Source organism: Xenopus laevis, chromosome 4S, assembly GCF_017654675.1.
Source record: "Xenopus laevis strain J_2021 chromosome 4S, Xenopus_laevis_v10.1, whole genome shotgun sequence".
In the NCBI taxonomy this organism is placed as follows: Eukaryota; Metazoa; Chordata; class Amphibia; order Anura; family Pipidae; genus Xenopus; species Xenopus laevis.
This window is the reverse complement of record NC_054378.1, coordinates 26,311,510-26,330,386: the sequence shown is the minus strand read 5'-3', so window position 1 is coordinate 26,330,386 and position 18,877 is coordinate 26,311,510. Positions and strand designations below refer to the sequence as shown.

The 18,877-nt window shown below is 41.9% G+C and overlaps 1 protein-coding gene across 7 annotated transcripts in view; it reads right to left on the bottom strand.

Moving 5' to 3' along the window:
* Nucleotides 1-18,877, bottom strand: part of lpcat2.S (lysophosphatidylcholine acyltransferase 2 S homeolog) — a 154,180-nt gene that overhangs the window by 77,433 nt on the left and 57,870 nt on the right. For all 7 annotated transcript variants that reach the window (XM_018260416.2, XM_018260419.2, XM_041561090.1 and 4 more), the window contains 2 exons: nt 8,298-8,407; nt 795-855 (listed from right to left, as the gene is read on the bottom strand). In XM_018260416.2, coding sequence (XP_018115905.1) covers nt 795-855; nt 8,298-8,407 — 171 coding nt within the window. The remainder of the gene's footprint in view (nt 1-794; nt 856-8,297; nt 8,408-18,877) is intronic.

Below are 18,877 nucleotides of genomic sequence, written 5' to 3'. Positions count from 1 at the left end.
TCAGGACCTGGAAGACTTGCTGTGATAGATGGAACCATGAATTCTACTGTCTACAAAAAATCCTGAAGGAGAATGTCCGGCCATCTGTTCGTCAACTTAAGCTGAAGCGATCTTGGGTGCTGCAGCAGGACAATGACCCAAAACACACCAGCAAATCCACCTCTGAATGGCTGAAGAAAAACAAAATGAAGACTTTGGAGTGGCCTAGTCAAAGTCCTGACCTGAATCCTATTGAGATGTTGTGGCATGACCTTAAAAAGGCGCTTCATGCTAGAAAACCCTCAAATAAAGCTGAATTACAACAATTCTGCAAAGATGAGTGGGCCAAAATTCCTCCAGAGCGCTGTAAAAGACTCGTTGCAAGTTATCGCAAACGCTTAATTGCAGTTATTGCTGCTAAGGGTGGCCCAACCAGTTATTAGGTTCAGGGGGCAATTACTTTTTCACACAGGTTTGGATTTCTTTTCTCCCTAAATAATAAAAACCCTAATTTAAAAACTGCATTTTGTGTTTACTTGTGTTATCTTTGACTAATAGTTAAATGTGTTTGATGATCAGAAACATTTTGTGTGACAAACATGCAAAAGAATAAGAAATCAGGAAGGGGGCAAATAGTTTTTCACACCACTGTAATTGCAATGACAACATACTTATTTATATGTTTGCAATTATACAAGTTTATACAAATAACACAAATGGAAATTATTTCTGCATAGGAAGCATAATTTTCAGGATGAAAATACCTGAATATCACAATATATATAAATGTAAGAGCAAATAATTTACAGGTTTACCTGGTTTAAAGGATATTAAACAGGTATGATTTGTACAGGTACCCTCTGGAAAAATTAAAACCTGCAAATAAAGCAAGGAATGTATTTAGAAATTGTAAACCATATCAGATGTATGAACTTGAAAAAAAATGTATATGTTTATCAAAAGAAAAAATTAATTGAAAGTATGCAATGTGTTTTTTTATATGATGTGGGAATGTACAATGTAATGCATATATTATTTTAAAAAATTGTATTAAGTGAAAGTCTTATTTAAAATACAATGTTAACTTGTTAAACCCTTAGCGTGCCATCCAGTTTCGTCAGACACAAAGCAAGTTTTCAGCATTTTTTGCTCTCACATTTTAGTATAATTTCCAAATATGACTGATTGTGTGTAATGTTAGTTTTGCAAAAAGATATAATAAAGATATAATAAAACATGCTTTAGATACAAAAGTCAAAAATATGTAAGTTACAAAATATACCCACACAATAACAGCTATATAACTTATTATGGGTATGGGACCTATTATCCAGAAAAGGGACTTTTCCGTAATTTGGATCACCATACTTAATGTCTAATAAAAAAATCATTAAAAATCATTAAACACTAAATAACCCCAGTAGGATTGTTTTGCCTCCAAAAAGGATCAATGATATCTTAGTCTTCAGGTAGAAGTTACAGGTATGGGACCTATTATTCAGAATTTTTGAGACCTGGGGTTCTCTGGATAAGTCTATTGGAAAATCAGTAAAACATTAAATAAACCCTATAGGCTGGTTTTGCTTCCAATAAGGTTTTTCATATCTTAGTCTGGATCAAGTACAAGGTACTGCTTTATTAATACAAAGAAAAAAGCAATAATTTTAAAAATGTGGATTATTTGGATAAAATGGAGTCTGTAGGAGACGGCCTTTGCGTCATTTGGAGCTTTCTGGATAACGGGTATTGGGATAATTGATCCCATATCTGTACTGTTTTATTATTATAGAGAAAAAGCATATCTATCTCCAAAGAGTTTGGACTCCACCACAATGATCAACAGTCTGACCAATATGTCAAAAGTCAAACAGATTGTATACAAATGGAAGAAATTGAAGAACATCCCAGAAGTGGTCAACTAGTACCGATTCACTTACATTTGCCACATGCAGATATGTGTCAGGGAGCCGGGAGCTCCCTCCAGGGAGGTAGTCAGGATCTAGGAGGAAACCCTCTTGAGGGAGCAAGGTCACAGTATCCAAAGGGTTAAGCAAGAGTCCAGGCAGAGGGTCAAAACCAAAGCAGGAACAGGAATCAGGAGTGGGAACAGGAATCAAGGCTTGAAAACAGGAACCCAGGTTCAGGGTAGCAGAACCTATTCTTGGGCGCCATTGAGGCGTCCAGGGCGTCCTTAAAAAGTCAAATCTTGGCGCCAAAGTGACGTCACTGATGCTGGCGTTCTTGCGCCAGCGTCAATACGCTGGCGTCAATGCACTGACGTTCTTGCGCCGGCGATGCTACCCACATTTTGGGAGCGACGCCGGCGGAGGAGGACACGCCACTCGGAGCTCCTGGGACTGCTCCGGGCGGCGATCGTGACAGTACCCCCCCCACGAGGGGCCACTGGACCACCAAGAATTGGCTTCTGGGGAAACTTGGAGTGGAAATCCTTCACAAGACGAGGAGCATGAACATCAGTGTCCTTCCCAGGAGCATTCCTCAGGGCCAAAGCCCTTCCACTTGATGAGGTACTGAATAGAACCCCTGGAGATTCTGGAGTCAAGGATCTTTTCCACCTCATATTCTTGTTGACCATCCACAGAGATAGTAGGAGGGGGAGACTGGACAACAGAAAAGTGGTTGGAGGTAGCGGGTTTCACCAAGGAGACATGAAACACGTTGGGGATTCGCATCTCAGGGGGAAGCTGAAGTCTGACAGCCACAGGATTGATAACCTCTGAGATGGAGAACGGACCCACAAACTTCGGACCCAATTTAGGAGATGGCACCTTCAACCGAATGTTCCTGGAAGACAACCAGACTTTATCACCAACCTTGTAGGGAGGAGAGGATCTACGATCTGCAAACGTCTTGTGAACCAGAGCGCTCTTCTCCAAGTTCGACTTGGTTGCAGCCCAAATAGCAGACATGTGGGCTGTATGGTTATCTGCAGCCGGGACGTCAGACAACACAAAGTCCTGTGGGAAGGCTTGAGGATGCTGACCATACACCGACATGAATGGAGACCTTCCAGTGGAAGCGTGGCATGCATTGTTATGAGCGACGGGAGGAGATCATACCAGTCATCTTGACAATGGGAGATGTGGTTCCTCAAAAACTGTTCCAAAGCTTGGTTCACTCATTCAGCTGCTCCATTTGTCTGGGGATGATAAGCTGAGGAGAACTGGAGAGTAATACCCAGATCTTTGCACAGGGAATGCCAAAACTTAGCTGTAAACTGGGAACCTCTGTCGGAGACAACTTTCACAGGAAAACCATGCAAGTGGAAAATATACTGAATGAAGAGCTGAGACAACTCCAAAGCAGAGGGAAGTGAAGAGGGGAATGAAATGGGCCATCTTGCTAAATCGGTCAATCACAACCCAGATCACAGTGTTTCCACTAGAGGGAGGAAGCTCAACTATGAAGTCCATTGCTAAATGAGTCCATGGACGAGAGGGAATAGGCAATGGTTGCAATAACCCACTGGGGCGGGAATGACTAGGCTTGGATGTGGCACAAACGGTACAAGCAGCAACAAAGTCTTTGACATCTTTTCGGATAGTCGGCCACCAGACTAAACGTCGAAGGAGTTCAAGAGTCTTTTCAGGACCAGGATGTCCTGCTTGCTTGTAACAGTGGGTCTGTTGAAGAATAGGCAGACGTAGCTCGGAGGGAACAAACGCCATCCCAATGGGGGTATCAGGAGGGGCAGAAGATTGACCAGCCAGAATTTGATCAGCGAATTGAGGGTACAAAGAGGTGATGATCTTGACAGGAGGAATAATTGGCTCTAGTCTTTCAGGAGAACGATCCACTGGGGTGAAACTTCGAGACAGAGCATCAGCCTTCCGGTTCTTGGAGCCTGGGCGATAAGTCAAGACAAAGTTAAATCGAGAGAAGAAGAGAGCCCACCTTGCTTGTCTGGGATTCAGCCTCTTGAGAGATTGAATGAACTCGAGGTTCTTATGATCAGTGTATATTGAGACTGGAATCAATGAACCTTCAAGAAGATGATGCCAATCTTCTAGGGCAAGCTTGACAGCCAGGAGTTCTCGATTACCTACACCATAATTCTGTTCGGCAGGAGAGAACTTCTTAGAGAAATAAGCACGTGGATGCAATTTCCCATCAGCGGGATGTCTTTGGGTTAGGATGGCTCCAGCTCCAACTTCAGAAGCATCCGCCTCGATGAAGAAAGGTAACCGAAGCAAAAGTTAAGGCATCCTACAAGGATTGAAAGGCTTCAATAGCAGATGGGGGCCATGAGCTGGGTTTACCCCCTTTTCAGATGAGGGCCAGGATAGGAGCAATGCGAGAAGAGAACCCCTTAATGAATTGCCGGTAGTAATTGGCTCTGGATTGCCTTGGTGCTCAGCGGTAGGGGCCACTCTTGGATTGCAGACACTTTCACAGGATCCATCTTGAAACCCTCTGGGGAGATGATATAGCCCAGAAAAGGAATCTTGGACACTTCAAACACACATTTCTCAAGTTTGGCAAAGAGAAAGTTCTTCCTCAAATGAGAGAGTACTTCCTTCACCTGGGAGCGATGGCTTGCAAGGTCCTTGGAGAAAATCAGAATGTCATCAAGGTACACGACCACAAACTTTCCCAAGAGATCCCGGAAAATGTCGTTCACAAATTCTTGGAAGACAGCGGGGGCATTGCAGAGACCAAAGGGCATCATGAAGTACTTATTGTGCCTATCACGAGTGTTGAATGCAGTCTTCCATTCGTCACCTTCACGGATGTGGATAAGGTTGTACGCCCCACGGAGATCCAACTTAGTGAAGATTTTAGCCCCCTTCAGTTGGTCAAAAAGTTCTGCGATCAGAGGCAAGGGATACCGGTTCTTAACGGTGATTTTATTAAGACCCAGGTAGTCAATACAAAGACGTAGGCCTCCATCCTTCTTCTCCATGAAGAAGAATCCAGCCCCTGCAGGAGAAGTAGAAGGGCGAATAAACCCCCTGCTGGAGATTTTCTTGGATATATTCCTTCATGGCAGCGGTCTCTGCTGGAGAGAGAGGATAAGTGCGACCTCTAGGGGGCATGGTTCCAGGCAGCAGATCAACAGGACAATCGTATTGTCGATGTGGAGGAAGGAATTCTGCAGACTTCTTACAGAATACATCGGCAAATTCCTTGTAGAAGGAGGGTAGAGTCTTCAGATCAGACGTAGAGATATTCACCCTCTGGAGGGGTTCAGCAGGAAGACAGTGCTGCTGGCAAAATGGGCTCCAACGGGTAATCTGCCCTGCGGACCAATCAATGGTGGGATTATGCAGGCGCAGCCAAGGAAGACCCAAAACAACTGGAACGGATGGGCAGGAAATAATTAGAAACAATAATCTTTCTTTATGCAAAGTCCCAACCTGCACAGGCAATTCCCCAGTCGTCATGGAAATGAACTCAAACATCCAAAGAAAACTGTAGCACACCGATCAAACTTGTCTTGTGAAGAAAAGTGTTTTTATTGGCTCACGGCAGACATAAAGTTTGGCAACGTTTCGGGCCACGCAGGGCCCTTTATCAAGCCTTATTTGGACCTTGAGCAGGAGGTCCTGTGGACTGTTTAGCACCCGGCACCCGAGAGGGTAATTACGTTCAGGTGAGCACTCTAATTCTGTGTGGAATGGAAATGAACTCAGACTCCAGGGGTCTGTCATCAATGGCAGTGACACGAAGGGGAGTAGACAATGAGAATAAGGGAACTTCCATATATTTGGCAAAGAGAGCATCCATGAAGTTCCCAGCAGCTCCAGAATCAATGAAGGCTGAGCCGTCAATGGCATTAGTGGCCAGACGAATCTGTAAAGGAAGGAGAAACCTGTGAGTGTTCTCTTGAGAACTCAGAGTAGTGCCCCCTACATGAGTTACCCTAGATATACCTCGGGGAACAGAACTCGTGTGCTTCACAGGACAAGAGTTCGCAAAATGAGATTGTCCGCCACAATACAGACATACGCCAGCCACCCGTCTATGGAGCCTTTCTTGCTCGGAGAGACAAGCTCTTCCAACTGGCATAGGTTCCTCCAGAGGAGAAGTAGAAGCTTGAGTAGCTGGGGTATGCAAGAGAGGTCTTTGGAAGCGAGGTGCCAACAAGGGTTGAAATCTTTTACTGCACTCCTTCTCTACTTGATGCTCTCTGAGACAAGTGTCCACTTTAATGGATAGAGCAATCAGATCTTCCAGCAGGTCAGGGAGTAGACAGACCTTGATAGAATACGGCCTTATAGGCATCGTCATTCCAGGAAGTCTCAGCCATCAAGTTCTAAAGTCAATAGTATAATCACTGACACTGCGGTTTCCCTGCCGGAGTTGCAGAAGACGAGAAGGGGCATTTGTGACCCGACCCCGGGCCATCAAACACAGTACGAAATGCTTGAAGAAAAGCCTTGGCATCAAAAGTCACTGGAGAATTCTTCTCCCAAAGAGATGTCGCCCACACAAGCGGTTTGCCCACCAAATGAGACATCACATACCCCACCTTGGAACGTTCGTTGGGGAAGTGCGAGGGTTGAAACTCGAACTGGATCTGGCACTGTGTAGCGAAACCTCTGCAGGCTTGTGGGTGCCCACTGAAGCGAGGAGGAGGCGGAATGCGCGGCTCACCAGATGAGGAACCTGCGGTAGATGAGACAGCCGCCATGGGAGGATTTCCAGCAGCTTGAGAAGCAGGGGGCGCAGGAGGCATACAAGAGAGTAGGGTATAGAGTGCCTGCCCCATGCGGTACTGCTGGGCTTCATAATCCTCCATGTGGTATCAGGATCTAGGAGGAAGCCCTCTTGAGGAAGCAAGGTCGCGTTATCCAAAGGGTTAAGCAAGAGGAAGGTCAGAGTCCAGGCAAGAGTTCAGTGGCAGGCAGGATCAAATAACAAGAGTCCAGGCAGAGGGTCAAAACCAAGGCAGGAACAGGAATCAGGAGTGGGAACAGGAATCAAGGCTTGAAAACAGGAACCCAGGGTAGCAGAACCTATTCTTGGGCGCCATTGAGGCATCCAGGGCGTCCTTAAATAGTGAAATCTTGGCGCCAAAGTGACGTCACTGACGATGACGTTCTTGCGCCAGCGTCAATACGCTGGCGTCAATGCGCTGGCGTTCTTGCGCCGGCTGACGTCATTGCGCCGGCGCTGCTACCCACATGGCGGCCATGGGCGCCGCAGTTTTGGGAGCGACGCCGGCGGAGGAGGACACGCTGCCCGGAGCTCCTGGGAGTGCTCCGGGCGGCGATAGTGACAATATGTTATTGGATTTTCTTCAATAAATATATTTACAACATATAATAATCTGCTTCATCTACTTTTAAGACTTGTTTGAAAATCAGATGATGTTTTAGTACACATTCATTTAAAAATATAGAACATTTTAAAGGGTTCACAAACTTTCAAGCACCATTGTACAAAATACAAATGACACAGACGTGCTAAATAATTTAATACTGCATTATGCATATGATAATAAACCTGTGTGACATGTTGGAGAATTAATAAATATGGTTTTGCAGGCAAATGTAGGATAGACAAATATTATGCTTAACCACACTGTATATGCACACACGTTTTATAGTGAAACATGAAATTATATCCATAAACATGCATCACCTCTGAATAATTTAAATCTCAACATTATGGGTATAAATACAGGGAGGCTGTGTTAATGTATGCTTTGATTTCTCTGTTGTGCGTTATTGGTTTTTAACATGCTTCTAAAAGCTGAATGTTATACTCTAGGTCAGTGATCCCCAACCGGTAGCTTGTGAGCAACATGATGCTCCCCAACTCCTTGTATGTTGCTCTCAGTGGCCTCAAAACATGTGCTTATTTTTGAATTTCAGGCTTGGAGGCAAGTTTTGGTTGTAAAAAACAGATATAATGCCAAATGGAGCCTCCTGTAGGCTGCCAGTCCACATAGGGGCTACCAATAGCCAATCACAGCCCTTATTTGGCACCTCTCAGGAACATTTTACATGCTAGTGTTGCTCCCCAACTCTTTTTACATCTGAATGTTGCTTACGAGTGAAAAAGGTTGGGGACCCCTGTTCTAGGTGCATCACTTTGATGCAGAATCAATAATTTGTGGGCACCCTTCATGATGCATCCTACTACAATATACACAACAGTCATTAGTGGGGTGCTACATACAGCGTAAATAATCTTTTCAAACCTAGCCACATTCAGTGAACAATATATGTTGTTTTCAGGCAAAACAAAATTTTATCTATTTAATACAAGAGGAATATCAGAACATGTCTAAGCAAAATTAAAAAAATTAAAGAAAATGTTGGTGCCCTGAAATAAAGCACATGATTAACCTGTGGCCAGTCTCCTGATGTAGCTCGTTTTTTAATCTCATCAATTGTGTTCTTTCGAGAATCTGGATCAGCACGAGATACAAGGACAGGCTGAAGAGCTCGGAGAATCCCTACAAAAAAAATGTTTTTTATTGTTGAAAATTAGGTTTTTCTACCAACTAGCTTATGAAGCTGCTCAAAAAAATACATTATCATTTTTAATATAGAAAACATCAGCAGAAGTGAAACTACAATAACAGTTCAAATATATTTTTAATAACTTGTTTCTTTCAGTAACCCAATATCTAAACTCAGAACATATGGAAATATTAGCATTAGGGCTACAGCAAATCCAAACTCTGAATGAATCTCAGCATCTCTAAACAATGAATGCAGATCATGGAATACTTTCTATATGCAAATTAGGGTTTGGATTTGGTTCTGGATTTGACCAATTCTTTTCTGATTGTTAACTCAAGGCATGAAAACATAATTTTGCCTCTTTGTAGGTCCCTGGTAAGGCCTCACCTGGAGTATGCAGTGTAATTTTGGCCTCCAGTTCTTAAGAAGGATATAAATTAGCTGGAGTGAGTGCAGAGTAGTGCAACTAAACTGGTTAAAGGGATGGAATATTTCAATTATGACAAAGTTGGGGATGTTTTCTCTGGAAAAAAGACGCTTGCAAGAGGTCATTATAGTCAGATCTTTTTTCCCACAAAATGATCACCACACCAGAGGCCAACCCTTTAGACCAGAGGAACAGAACTTTAATTTGAAACAGTGTAGGTGGTTTTTCACAGTGAAGACAATGAGGCTGTGTAATGCCCTGCAAGATAATGTTGTGATGGCTGATTTGGTTAATGCCTTTAACCCTTTGCCTGCCAAGTATTTACCCCATATGTGTTGGCAGGCAAGGGCTCCTACTACCAAGAACGTACCTTGAACGTTTTTTGGCACTTCCGGGTCCCATTTCTTCTTGCAGTTTACAGCAATGATCGACCGCTGCAGACCACATGTAAAGCCCCTAGGCAACGAGCGCTGGGGCTTGGATTTTAAGCAGAGGCCCCCAATCGCCTGCCACATGACCCCAAACACATGCAGACGTAAGGAGACATGTGCATGTTGGAGGGGCATATAAATTCAGCCACCAACGCCTTCCTTTTCTACTTTGCTGATGGTGATCGGCGCTGGAGCCCTCCTGGTGCGGTCTACCTGTGGTCTTTGACTGAGAGAGATACTTTGCCTTCCCCCAGGTAAGATATTTTGCTATCATTACTGTTAATACACTTTTTTTGCTGTATGTTTTTTTTTTTTTCCATTTTTTGCCCACTTAATGTTACTGACTGTTGCCCACAGATATAATCACACATATACTCACATATATATATATATATATATATAACAAACAAGGGAAAGTTGTGCTCACCACTATTTTTTAAAACCATTAGGCGGGGGTGCAATGAGGCTGTGACCACAAAATACATATAGTCAAATACAAGAGTCCTCTGCACTCAACCCATTATCAATATATTTAAGACAGCGACATTTTGTGCATACTGCTACTAAAAAATGCCTTACCCTTTAAACAAAACAGGGATTGTTTGTCCATATATTGCAATATATTTAAGCTGGCCAACTACGTCAAAGTCATCCCATATCTGGCCAGTCCTATGCTCAATTTTATCTGATTCATTAAGAATTCTATTGCTTCATTATACATTTTACAAAGGGACTAGGTATTACCTGCAACTTAACTTGCTGCTTTCAAAGTAAACCTCCATACTTGGCTGCCCTTTTATTAGACACCAGTGGGATCACCTGACTATAGCTGGGAAGGGTGGGAGCTACAACATGGAGCTGGTCACTGCTCCTGTATAAACTATAACAAACAAGGGAAAGTTGTGCTCACCACTATTTTTTAAAACCATTAGGCGGGGGTGCAATGAGGCTGTGACCACAAAATACATATAGTCAAATACAAGAGTCCTCTGCACTCAACCCATTATCAATATATTTAAGACAGCGACATTTTGTGCATACTGCTACTAAAAAATGCCTTACCCTTTAAACAAAACAGGGATTGTTTGTCCATATATTGCAATATATTGCCAGATATGGGATGACTTTGACGTAGTTGGCCAGCTTAAATATATTGCAATATATGGACAAACAATCCCTGTTTTGTTTAAAGGGTAAGGCATTTTTTAGTAGCAGTATGCACAAAATGTCGCTGTCTTAAATATATTGATAATGGGTTGAGTGCAGAGGACTCTTGTATTTGACTATATGTATTTTGTGGTCACAGCCTCATTGCACCCCCGCCTAATGGTTTTAAAAAATAGTGGTGAGCACAACTTTCCCTTGTTTGTTATAGTTTATACAGGAGCAGTGACCAGCTCCATGTTGTAGCTCCCACCCTTCCCAGCTATAGTCAGGTGATCCCACTGGTGTCTAATAAAAGGGCAGCCAAGTATGGAGGTTTACTTTGAAAGCAGCAAGTTAAGTTGCAGGTAATACCTAGTCCCTTTGTAAAATGTATAATGAAGCAATAGAATTCTTAATGAATCAGATAAAATTGAGCATAGGACTGGCCAGATATGGGATGACTTTGACGTAGTTGGCCAGCTTAAATATATTGCAATATATGGACAAACAATCCCTGTTTTGTTTAAAGGGTAAGGCATTTTTTAGTAGCAGTATGCACAAAATGTCGCTGTCTTAAATATATTGATAATGGGTTGAGTGCAGAGGACTCTTGTATTTGACTATATATATATATATATAGATATATATATATATAGATATATATATATATAGATATATATATATATATATATATATATATATATATACATATACCTGCATAATTATTTTTGCCCTTAGTCATTTTATCACTGTTTTGCATTTTTCCATTGTATCTTTGTTTTCCCCTAAAATCTTCTTTTTTTCTGCTGTATTTTGACCTCTTTTGATTTTAATGGTTTTCTGGCATTTTCTGTGACTTATTGATTGTTCTGTTCTTGTTTGTACTTTGCATATTCCCTTTGTCTTGCAGTTCATTAGGTGTTATTTTTTTATTCCATATGTCTTGCAGTTCATTAGGGGGGCCATTTACTTAGCTCGAGTGAATGATTAGAAGAAAAAATACTTTGAATTTCGAATGGTCGAATTTGGCTACTTCGACCATCGAATAGGCTATTTCGACCTTCGAATCGAACGGTTCGGACAAAAAATCGTTCGACTATTCGACCATTCGATAGTCGAAAATACTTTGAAAATACTTTGACCCCCTACTTCGCCACCTAAAACCTACTGAGGCCAATGTTAGCCTATGGGGAAGGTCCCCATAGGCTCCCTAACAATTTTCTGATCGAAGGAAAATCCTTCGATCGATGGATTAAAATCATTCGAATCGTTCAATTATTCCTTCGATATTCTAAGTCGAAGGATTTACATTCGGCAGTCGATATTCAACCCTATGTAAATCTGCCCCTAGGTGTTGTTGCTTGATTCTCATTGCTTTTATTACTTTTTCAGTTTTGCGTTGCTGCTGGTTTACTGGTTCTAACTTTATCTTTGCACTTTACATATTCCCTTTGTCTTGCAGTTATTAGTGGTTCTTGAATCAGTGATTTTAGTGCATTTGCATTATTGGATAAGTTTGCATCACTTTTGATTGCTGTTTTTTGTTTTTGATTTATTTACTTGATTTACTATTTAAGTGTGCACTTTATTGAATTTGACTACAGGTAGTAGTTGATCTGTGTTTTTTTTTTTTTCTTTGGATAGTGAGGTAGGGTTTTTCTTCCAGAAAGTTCCAGGGAGTTTAAACATTCAGGGGGCTGGGCTCATAGCTTTTTCTTTGTTTAGTTTGTTTATCTTACTCTAGTAGTTGCAGTAGTCTGACCATCTCTCTTTTCATAGAGGAGTTTAGTGACTCTGATTCTGAGTATGTGCCCCCTGAATCAGACAGTGACTCCTCTACTGATGATTCACCGGGCGGTAGCAATAGTACTGTTACTGCCCTTGAGGAGACCATGGAGCTTGAGGATGTGGATGATCAGGCGTTTGAAGATCAGGAAGAGGGCAATAGGGCTGATGCTGCAACTGCACGAGAGCCTGCATGGAGGCCTCCTGGGAATTGTCCCCCAGAAATCACCCCATTTACTGCATTCTCAGGTGTAAAGGTGGACACTAGGAATCTTGAGCCAGTTGATTTCTTCCAATTATATATGACTGAGGCCATCCTACAGGATATGGTTCTAAGACGCGCAGGGAGAATTAATCATTTACTTACCTCCCAGCGCGCCTCTCTTCGTGTGCAGGTGTGCACTTCTGGCTTTAATCTGTTTTTCACTGGCGCTTGTCGCTGGGCACTTTGACACTGGGCGTCGTGACGTCATCAAACAGCGCCAAATTCAAACTTTGCTGCCAGACTTCCCCCTAAAAGCCTGATTCGCCATTTTTTAAGTGCCCAAGCTAGGTTTCAGTTCACTGTTCCTGCTCAAGCATATATTTGTATTGATTATCTGGTTTTGTCTTCTGCCTGACTTTTTGATTACGAATTCCTGTCGCCTGCCTTGAATTCTTCGCCTGTTATTGACTACACCTCTTTGAAATCCTTGCCGGTACCTGCTTATGGACTTGTCTCTAGCCACGCACATCCTTGTCGGTTTTCTGCAGCAGAAAGCCCGTGCCCCCAAAAGGGCGTCTGTGAACACCGGAGACCACAGGGTTAACCTGTGCAACTGAGTGTACCCCTCACTATACAAATTTATACGCAGAGCAATATCTTGCCCAAAATCCCCTACCCAGATATGCTCGAGCTCAGGCGTGGCATCCCACTGATCTTGCTGAAATGAAGAGGTTTGTGGGACTCACGTTAGCTATGGGTCTCATAAAAGCAAATTCCTTGGAGTCCTACTGGGATAACACTACCATGCTATCCATTCCAATGTTTTCTGCCACAATGCCTAGAAACCGGTATCAGCTACTGCTCCGGTTTTGATTTATGAAGGAATGGACTCAAAATTAGACCCCACTGGTTGTCCCCTTGACCTGACTGTCATTGGCAAAATTGTGTGGGAGCTCATCTCTCCACTATTGGGCCAAGGTTACTACTTATACATGGATAACTTTTACACCAGCATCCTCTTATTCAAAACCCTACATTGTTTAGACACCCCGGCATGTGGCACCACCATAAATTGTAATCGAAAAGGATTTTGATAGAAATTTTTTTTTATTCTGACGATAATTCACGACGAGTCAGTAATTGAAGTACAAAGAGCTGGTAGGCCCCCAAAATCTAAGCCTCTCTGTAGCATGGAGTACAGTAAGTACATGGGTGGTGTTGACCGAACAGACCAACTTCAACACTATTATGATGCCACCCGAAAAACATAGGCCTGGTACAAGAAAGTTGGCATATACCTTATTCAAATGGCCCATGTTGTCTATAAGGCAGCAGTACTAGGCCCCAAATTGTCATATTATAAGTACCAGTTGCAGATAATTCCTGCCCTGTTGTTTGGTTGTGTAGAGGAGGCAGTGCTTGAGATGCGTGCCAGTAACAATGTGGCCCGATTGGTGGGGAAGCATTTTATAGACAGGCTTCCACCAACAACCTGGAAAACAAAAAGCACAAAAAGCTTGCAAGGTGTGACGCAAAAGGGGTATCTGACGAGATACATGGTACTATTGCCCAAAGTGCCCTCGCAACACCGGGTTATGTATCAAACCATGTTTAGAAATATACCATAATCGGCTGCACTTCTGAAAATGTTGTAGATTATTGTGTAGATTGTTGTGTACTGATTGACTTTATTATAAGAATTGGCATCCCGCTTTGTGCAAAATTTATAATCAGGGCACTCCTAGCATTTTATGCCTTGTTTATTTTAGTATTCTCTTTTACCTCAATTGTTATAGCTAGCACTAGGGGGTGTAGCCAGATGAGGAGTTAGGTGAAGGACAAGGGTGCCTAAAAATTTGTGGTGCGCGATGACTCTGATAATTTCATCTTGCCTGCTGATGATTTCATCTCTCTGTTGCCATAAAAAATTTTTCTTACAAACACCTTGTAAGATCCGCTATGAGTGCAGTTGCTGAGTATATTGGTATTTCTGGACAACATTTCAAATTTTACTAGTATATTAGGTCTCCCTGTAATTTTGGTTAGTATGGGCTTCGGATTTTTGTAAAGTGATCTTTGCACATTCAGGGTTTTTGTTTGCAGTTGGGCAAAGAAAGTTATGGTTTGTTGCTAAATGAGAACAGTTTGCATTTCAAAAGTTTAGGCTAATTGTCTTTGTCTTTATTTTGTCTTCATTATGGATAGTAGTTTGTACTATACTGAATGCATAGCCGAGATGGTTGGAGAGAAACAGGGCACTTGACACAACTGAAAACCCAATAGCTCAGCTGTCAGTGCAGATTCTTTATTTCTGGGAAATATATATTTTGTTCTTGTGTAAGCGTTCAGCTTTTTTTTTTTTTGCAGAATTGTGGTGGCATGCCGCATGATGGGGTGGTATATCCTATTGAGGTGACTAACGGGGAGAGCGATTAGACTTTAGACATACAGTAAGTTGATTTCACCTCTTTAGCTAATGACACAAGTTTATTGCCGCATAGTGGCATGATGGGGTGGTATAGCCTATTAAGGTGCTAGGTGACTAACGGGGAGAGTGATTAGACTTTAGACATAAGTTGATTTCACCTCTTTAGCTAATGACACAAGTTTATTGTTGGCATCTCAAATGCTCCCCTTTCAGTGCAGTTACCGAAGGAACCTGTATTCCTGATGTATATGGAGGCAAATTTTTTTTTTTCATAATTGTGCAGATTTTCTATTTAGTGTTCTAAAAGTTAAAAAAAAAAACAGCAGCATTGCCCAAAGATTCAGAAAAGTACAGATGAAACAAAAGGGTCCGAAGATGCTCCACTAAACAGATAATGGTAGGTAGAATATTCAGTAGCTATTTAGAAGGTTTTTTTGTTACTTGTCTTTGGGGTTTTGTAGAGAAATATAATGTTGAGAGTTTTTCTTCATTTCAGGCCAAACCGTAAATTTTACAAAGAACTGCGTCCACAATTCTGCATGAAGGAAAGCAAGGGTAGTGCCACTGAATAGCTGCAAGTGTGCACTTTCAATGAATATACAGTTTATTGGAGTATTTTACAGGTAAGGTGGTGTTGAGACTGAAAATCTGTAAGGTGTGCACTTCGAGAGCAGCCCCAAATTTAGCTATTGCCCCTGTTTTAGGGTGTTTGGTTGCCATGTCTTTAGTTGCACCCATACATGTGTGGTATCCTTTTGTTTGAGAGAAGTTGTAGATTAATATTAAGCAGGTTTTTTTAGTTGTCATTGCAATTCTGTGGAAAATTCCAACTTTGGGTCTTTTCTTTCTTTATTTCAGGCTTGACCGCAAAATTCTATGGAGAACTACGTCCGCAATTCTGCATGTAAGAAAGCAAGGATAGCACCACTAAGTAGCTGCAGGTGTGCTCTTTCAAAGAATATATACTTTGTGTGGGGTATTTACAAGGTAAGGGGATGTTTAGACTGAAAAACTGTAAGGTGTTCACTTAGAAAGCAGCCCCAAAATTAGCTATTGCACCTGTTTTAGTGTGTTTGGTTGCCATGTATTTAGTTGCACCCATACATGTGGGGTATTGTTTTGTTCAGGACAAGTTGTACATAAGTCACAGGTCTTTTTAGTTGTCATGACAATTTTGGGGAGAAATCTAAATTTGGAAAAAAAAATTTTCTTTATTTCCGGGCAAACTATGGAGAACTGCACCCACAGATCTGCATGTAGGAAAGCAAGGATGGAGCCACTGAATAGCTGCAAGTGTGCACTTTCAAGGAATATATAGTTTATGTCAGGGGTGTCCAAACTATGGCCCGCGGGCCAACTGAAGCCCGCGATCCATTTTTAATTGGCCCGCAGCATTTCCCCACGCAGCAGGTTTCTGCGCCCCAGGGGCTCCCAGCACAGAGCATTGACCCATCCTAGCAAGTATTGATTCAGTGCCCCCTGACCACCAGCCCAGAGCAGTGCGGTTCATACCAGCAGCAGGTATCGGTGCCCCAGGGCTTCAGCTCCGAGTGATGCAGAGCTAACAGGAAGCCGGGGAAATAAGTGACACGTGGAAAGAAAGTGTTAGTGAAACAGATCCCTCCCAGCAGCAGAGAAGTCTCAGCTCCGCTCTCCGGCAAATTCCCAATGGCATCATCCCTGGGCAGCAAAATACTAGGGGTAGAACTGCTGGGCGGTGATCTGCAACCCCCCCCCCCAAATCTTAGAGCGGCTACTGAGAAGCAGCAGAGACCCCATTTGGTCAAGGTAAGTGGCTGCCATAGCCCAGTTCGACCACTCGCAGTCGCCTACACAGGCAACAGCGGCGCTTCTCACATATACCTGGTACTGACACCCCTTTATGTCACCTCATCACTGCAGACTTGCACCCCTATCCACCCAGACACAGAACTTCTTGGCTGGAGCTGACACTCATTTTCTATGCCCTGCCTCTGGATGTGTAAACAAATCAGAATGAGACCCTAGGCAGTTAAGGGGTTGACTCTTAGAGAGAAAGAGATGCAGGAAGCTTGTCAGGGCTGATTAGTGTGGTAAATAATTATTTATTATCCCCTCAAGTATAAGCTGAAACAAACTATTGTACATTAGAGTTGCCCTGTCCATTTTTGGGCCTCCCATTCTGTTGTGCCCCCAGATAATGGAACAATTAGAATGGTCGGCCCCCACACATTTTCACCTCACCAAATCTGGCCCCCGTTGTAAAAAGTTTGGACACCCCTGGTTTATGTGGTGTATTTCACAGGTAGGGGGTGTTTAGACTAAAGAACTGCAAGGTGTGCACCTAGAATGCAGCCCCAAACTTTCCAGTTGAATTTTCTATTGCATATTGACCCTGTTTTGGGGTGTTTGGAGGCCACGTCTTTTAGGTGCACCCATACATGCGGTGCATCATTTTGTTTGGGAGAAGTTGAAAATTGATGCATAGGTGGTTTTTTTAATTATTTCAATTTTGGGGAACTTTATTTTTCTTTATTTCAGGTCAAACTGTAAACTTCTATGGAGAACTGCACCCACAGATCTGCATGTAGGAAAACAAGGATGGTGTCACCGAATAGCTGCAGATGTGCACTTTCAAAGAATATATAGTTTATTGGGTGTATTTCACAGGTAAGGGGGTGTTTAGACTGAAAAAAATGCAAGGTGTGCACCTAGAGTGCAGCCCAAAAGTTTCCAGCTGAATTTGCTATTGTGTATTGACCATGTTTTTTGGTGTTGGGAGGCTGCATCTTTAGGTTAATACCTAATTTATGGGGGTATTTCACTTCTATCGTTAGAAATATGCCATGTTAACCTGTAGATGCCCTTATCTGTTGTGTTCCAATGTAAAATTGTACAAAATGCTGTTTTATTTTTGGGGTGTGTTGTGGACAGGAAAAGTGGGATACCAATACATATCTGGTATCATTGGATTCAGCAGAATCTGGGCTTTTACAAACAGTAATATTTTTGTCAGTAAATGAAATTCTTCTTTGATAAAAAACATAAAAATATTTTATTTTTTATTTCACTATTTTTTTACATATGTCTTTAGAAAAAGTACAAAATTTTGTTTCAGTGTTCAAGCCCAATTCATTACAGAAAAAAATAATATATAATGTGTCCTATTTCAGGTAGGTTTTCTTGTCAAAAATCCTAAGTAAATGTAATGAGTACAAAATGTCTAAAAACTGCTTGGCAGTAGATGTTCGCGTATAGGACAAATTGGCTGGCAGGGAAATGGTTAAGAGGAGTTTGGATGGTTTCTTGGACAAACATCACAGACTACTGTAATACTAGAATATACAATTAGTATAGATATTTCTGTATATAGTTATATATAGTGTATAGATAGGTCGGTGCGAGTGTGTGTATATATGAGCCCTGTAATTCATTTGGAGGGGTTAAACTTTATAGACTTTGTTCTTTTTTCAACTCTAGTTAACTATAAATAAATAAATATCCATTTTTTGTAATGTGTATTCTTAATTTATATTGCTGTGGAATATGTTGGGAGATATTGTTTAGGAATTGTCAGGCCCAGATCTGTGGAAAGGCCACCAAGAGGCCACCAAGGCCCGGGCCTAGGGTGGCAAGATTTTAGGGGGGGGGGCATGCCACCCAACTATGGTGACAGGGGATCGATAAAGGGTCTTTTCTAATATAGAGCATCATGCCTTATTAAAAATAGCATTGTTTTGCCATCTACACAGATTTAGGCTAGTTTATTTATTATTAATGCAATGTATTATAACAAAATTATGAGAAACAGTTACTCTGGATAATAAATAACATACACTGAATCACACCATAATATTAAATATTAGTAATACCCCAGTGTAACTCACTGCTCAGTGATGGCAAATGATGTTCTCATAAGGTTTGTTTAATCTTTTGTCGTTCTTTTATTATTCTTAGACAGCCCTAACCAAGGTTCTCATCTTGTTATCCTCTGACAAATGACCATGCAACTGCCCTAAAGTTAAAGGTATACTGTCATGGAAAAACATGTTTTTTTAA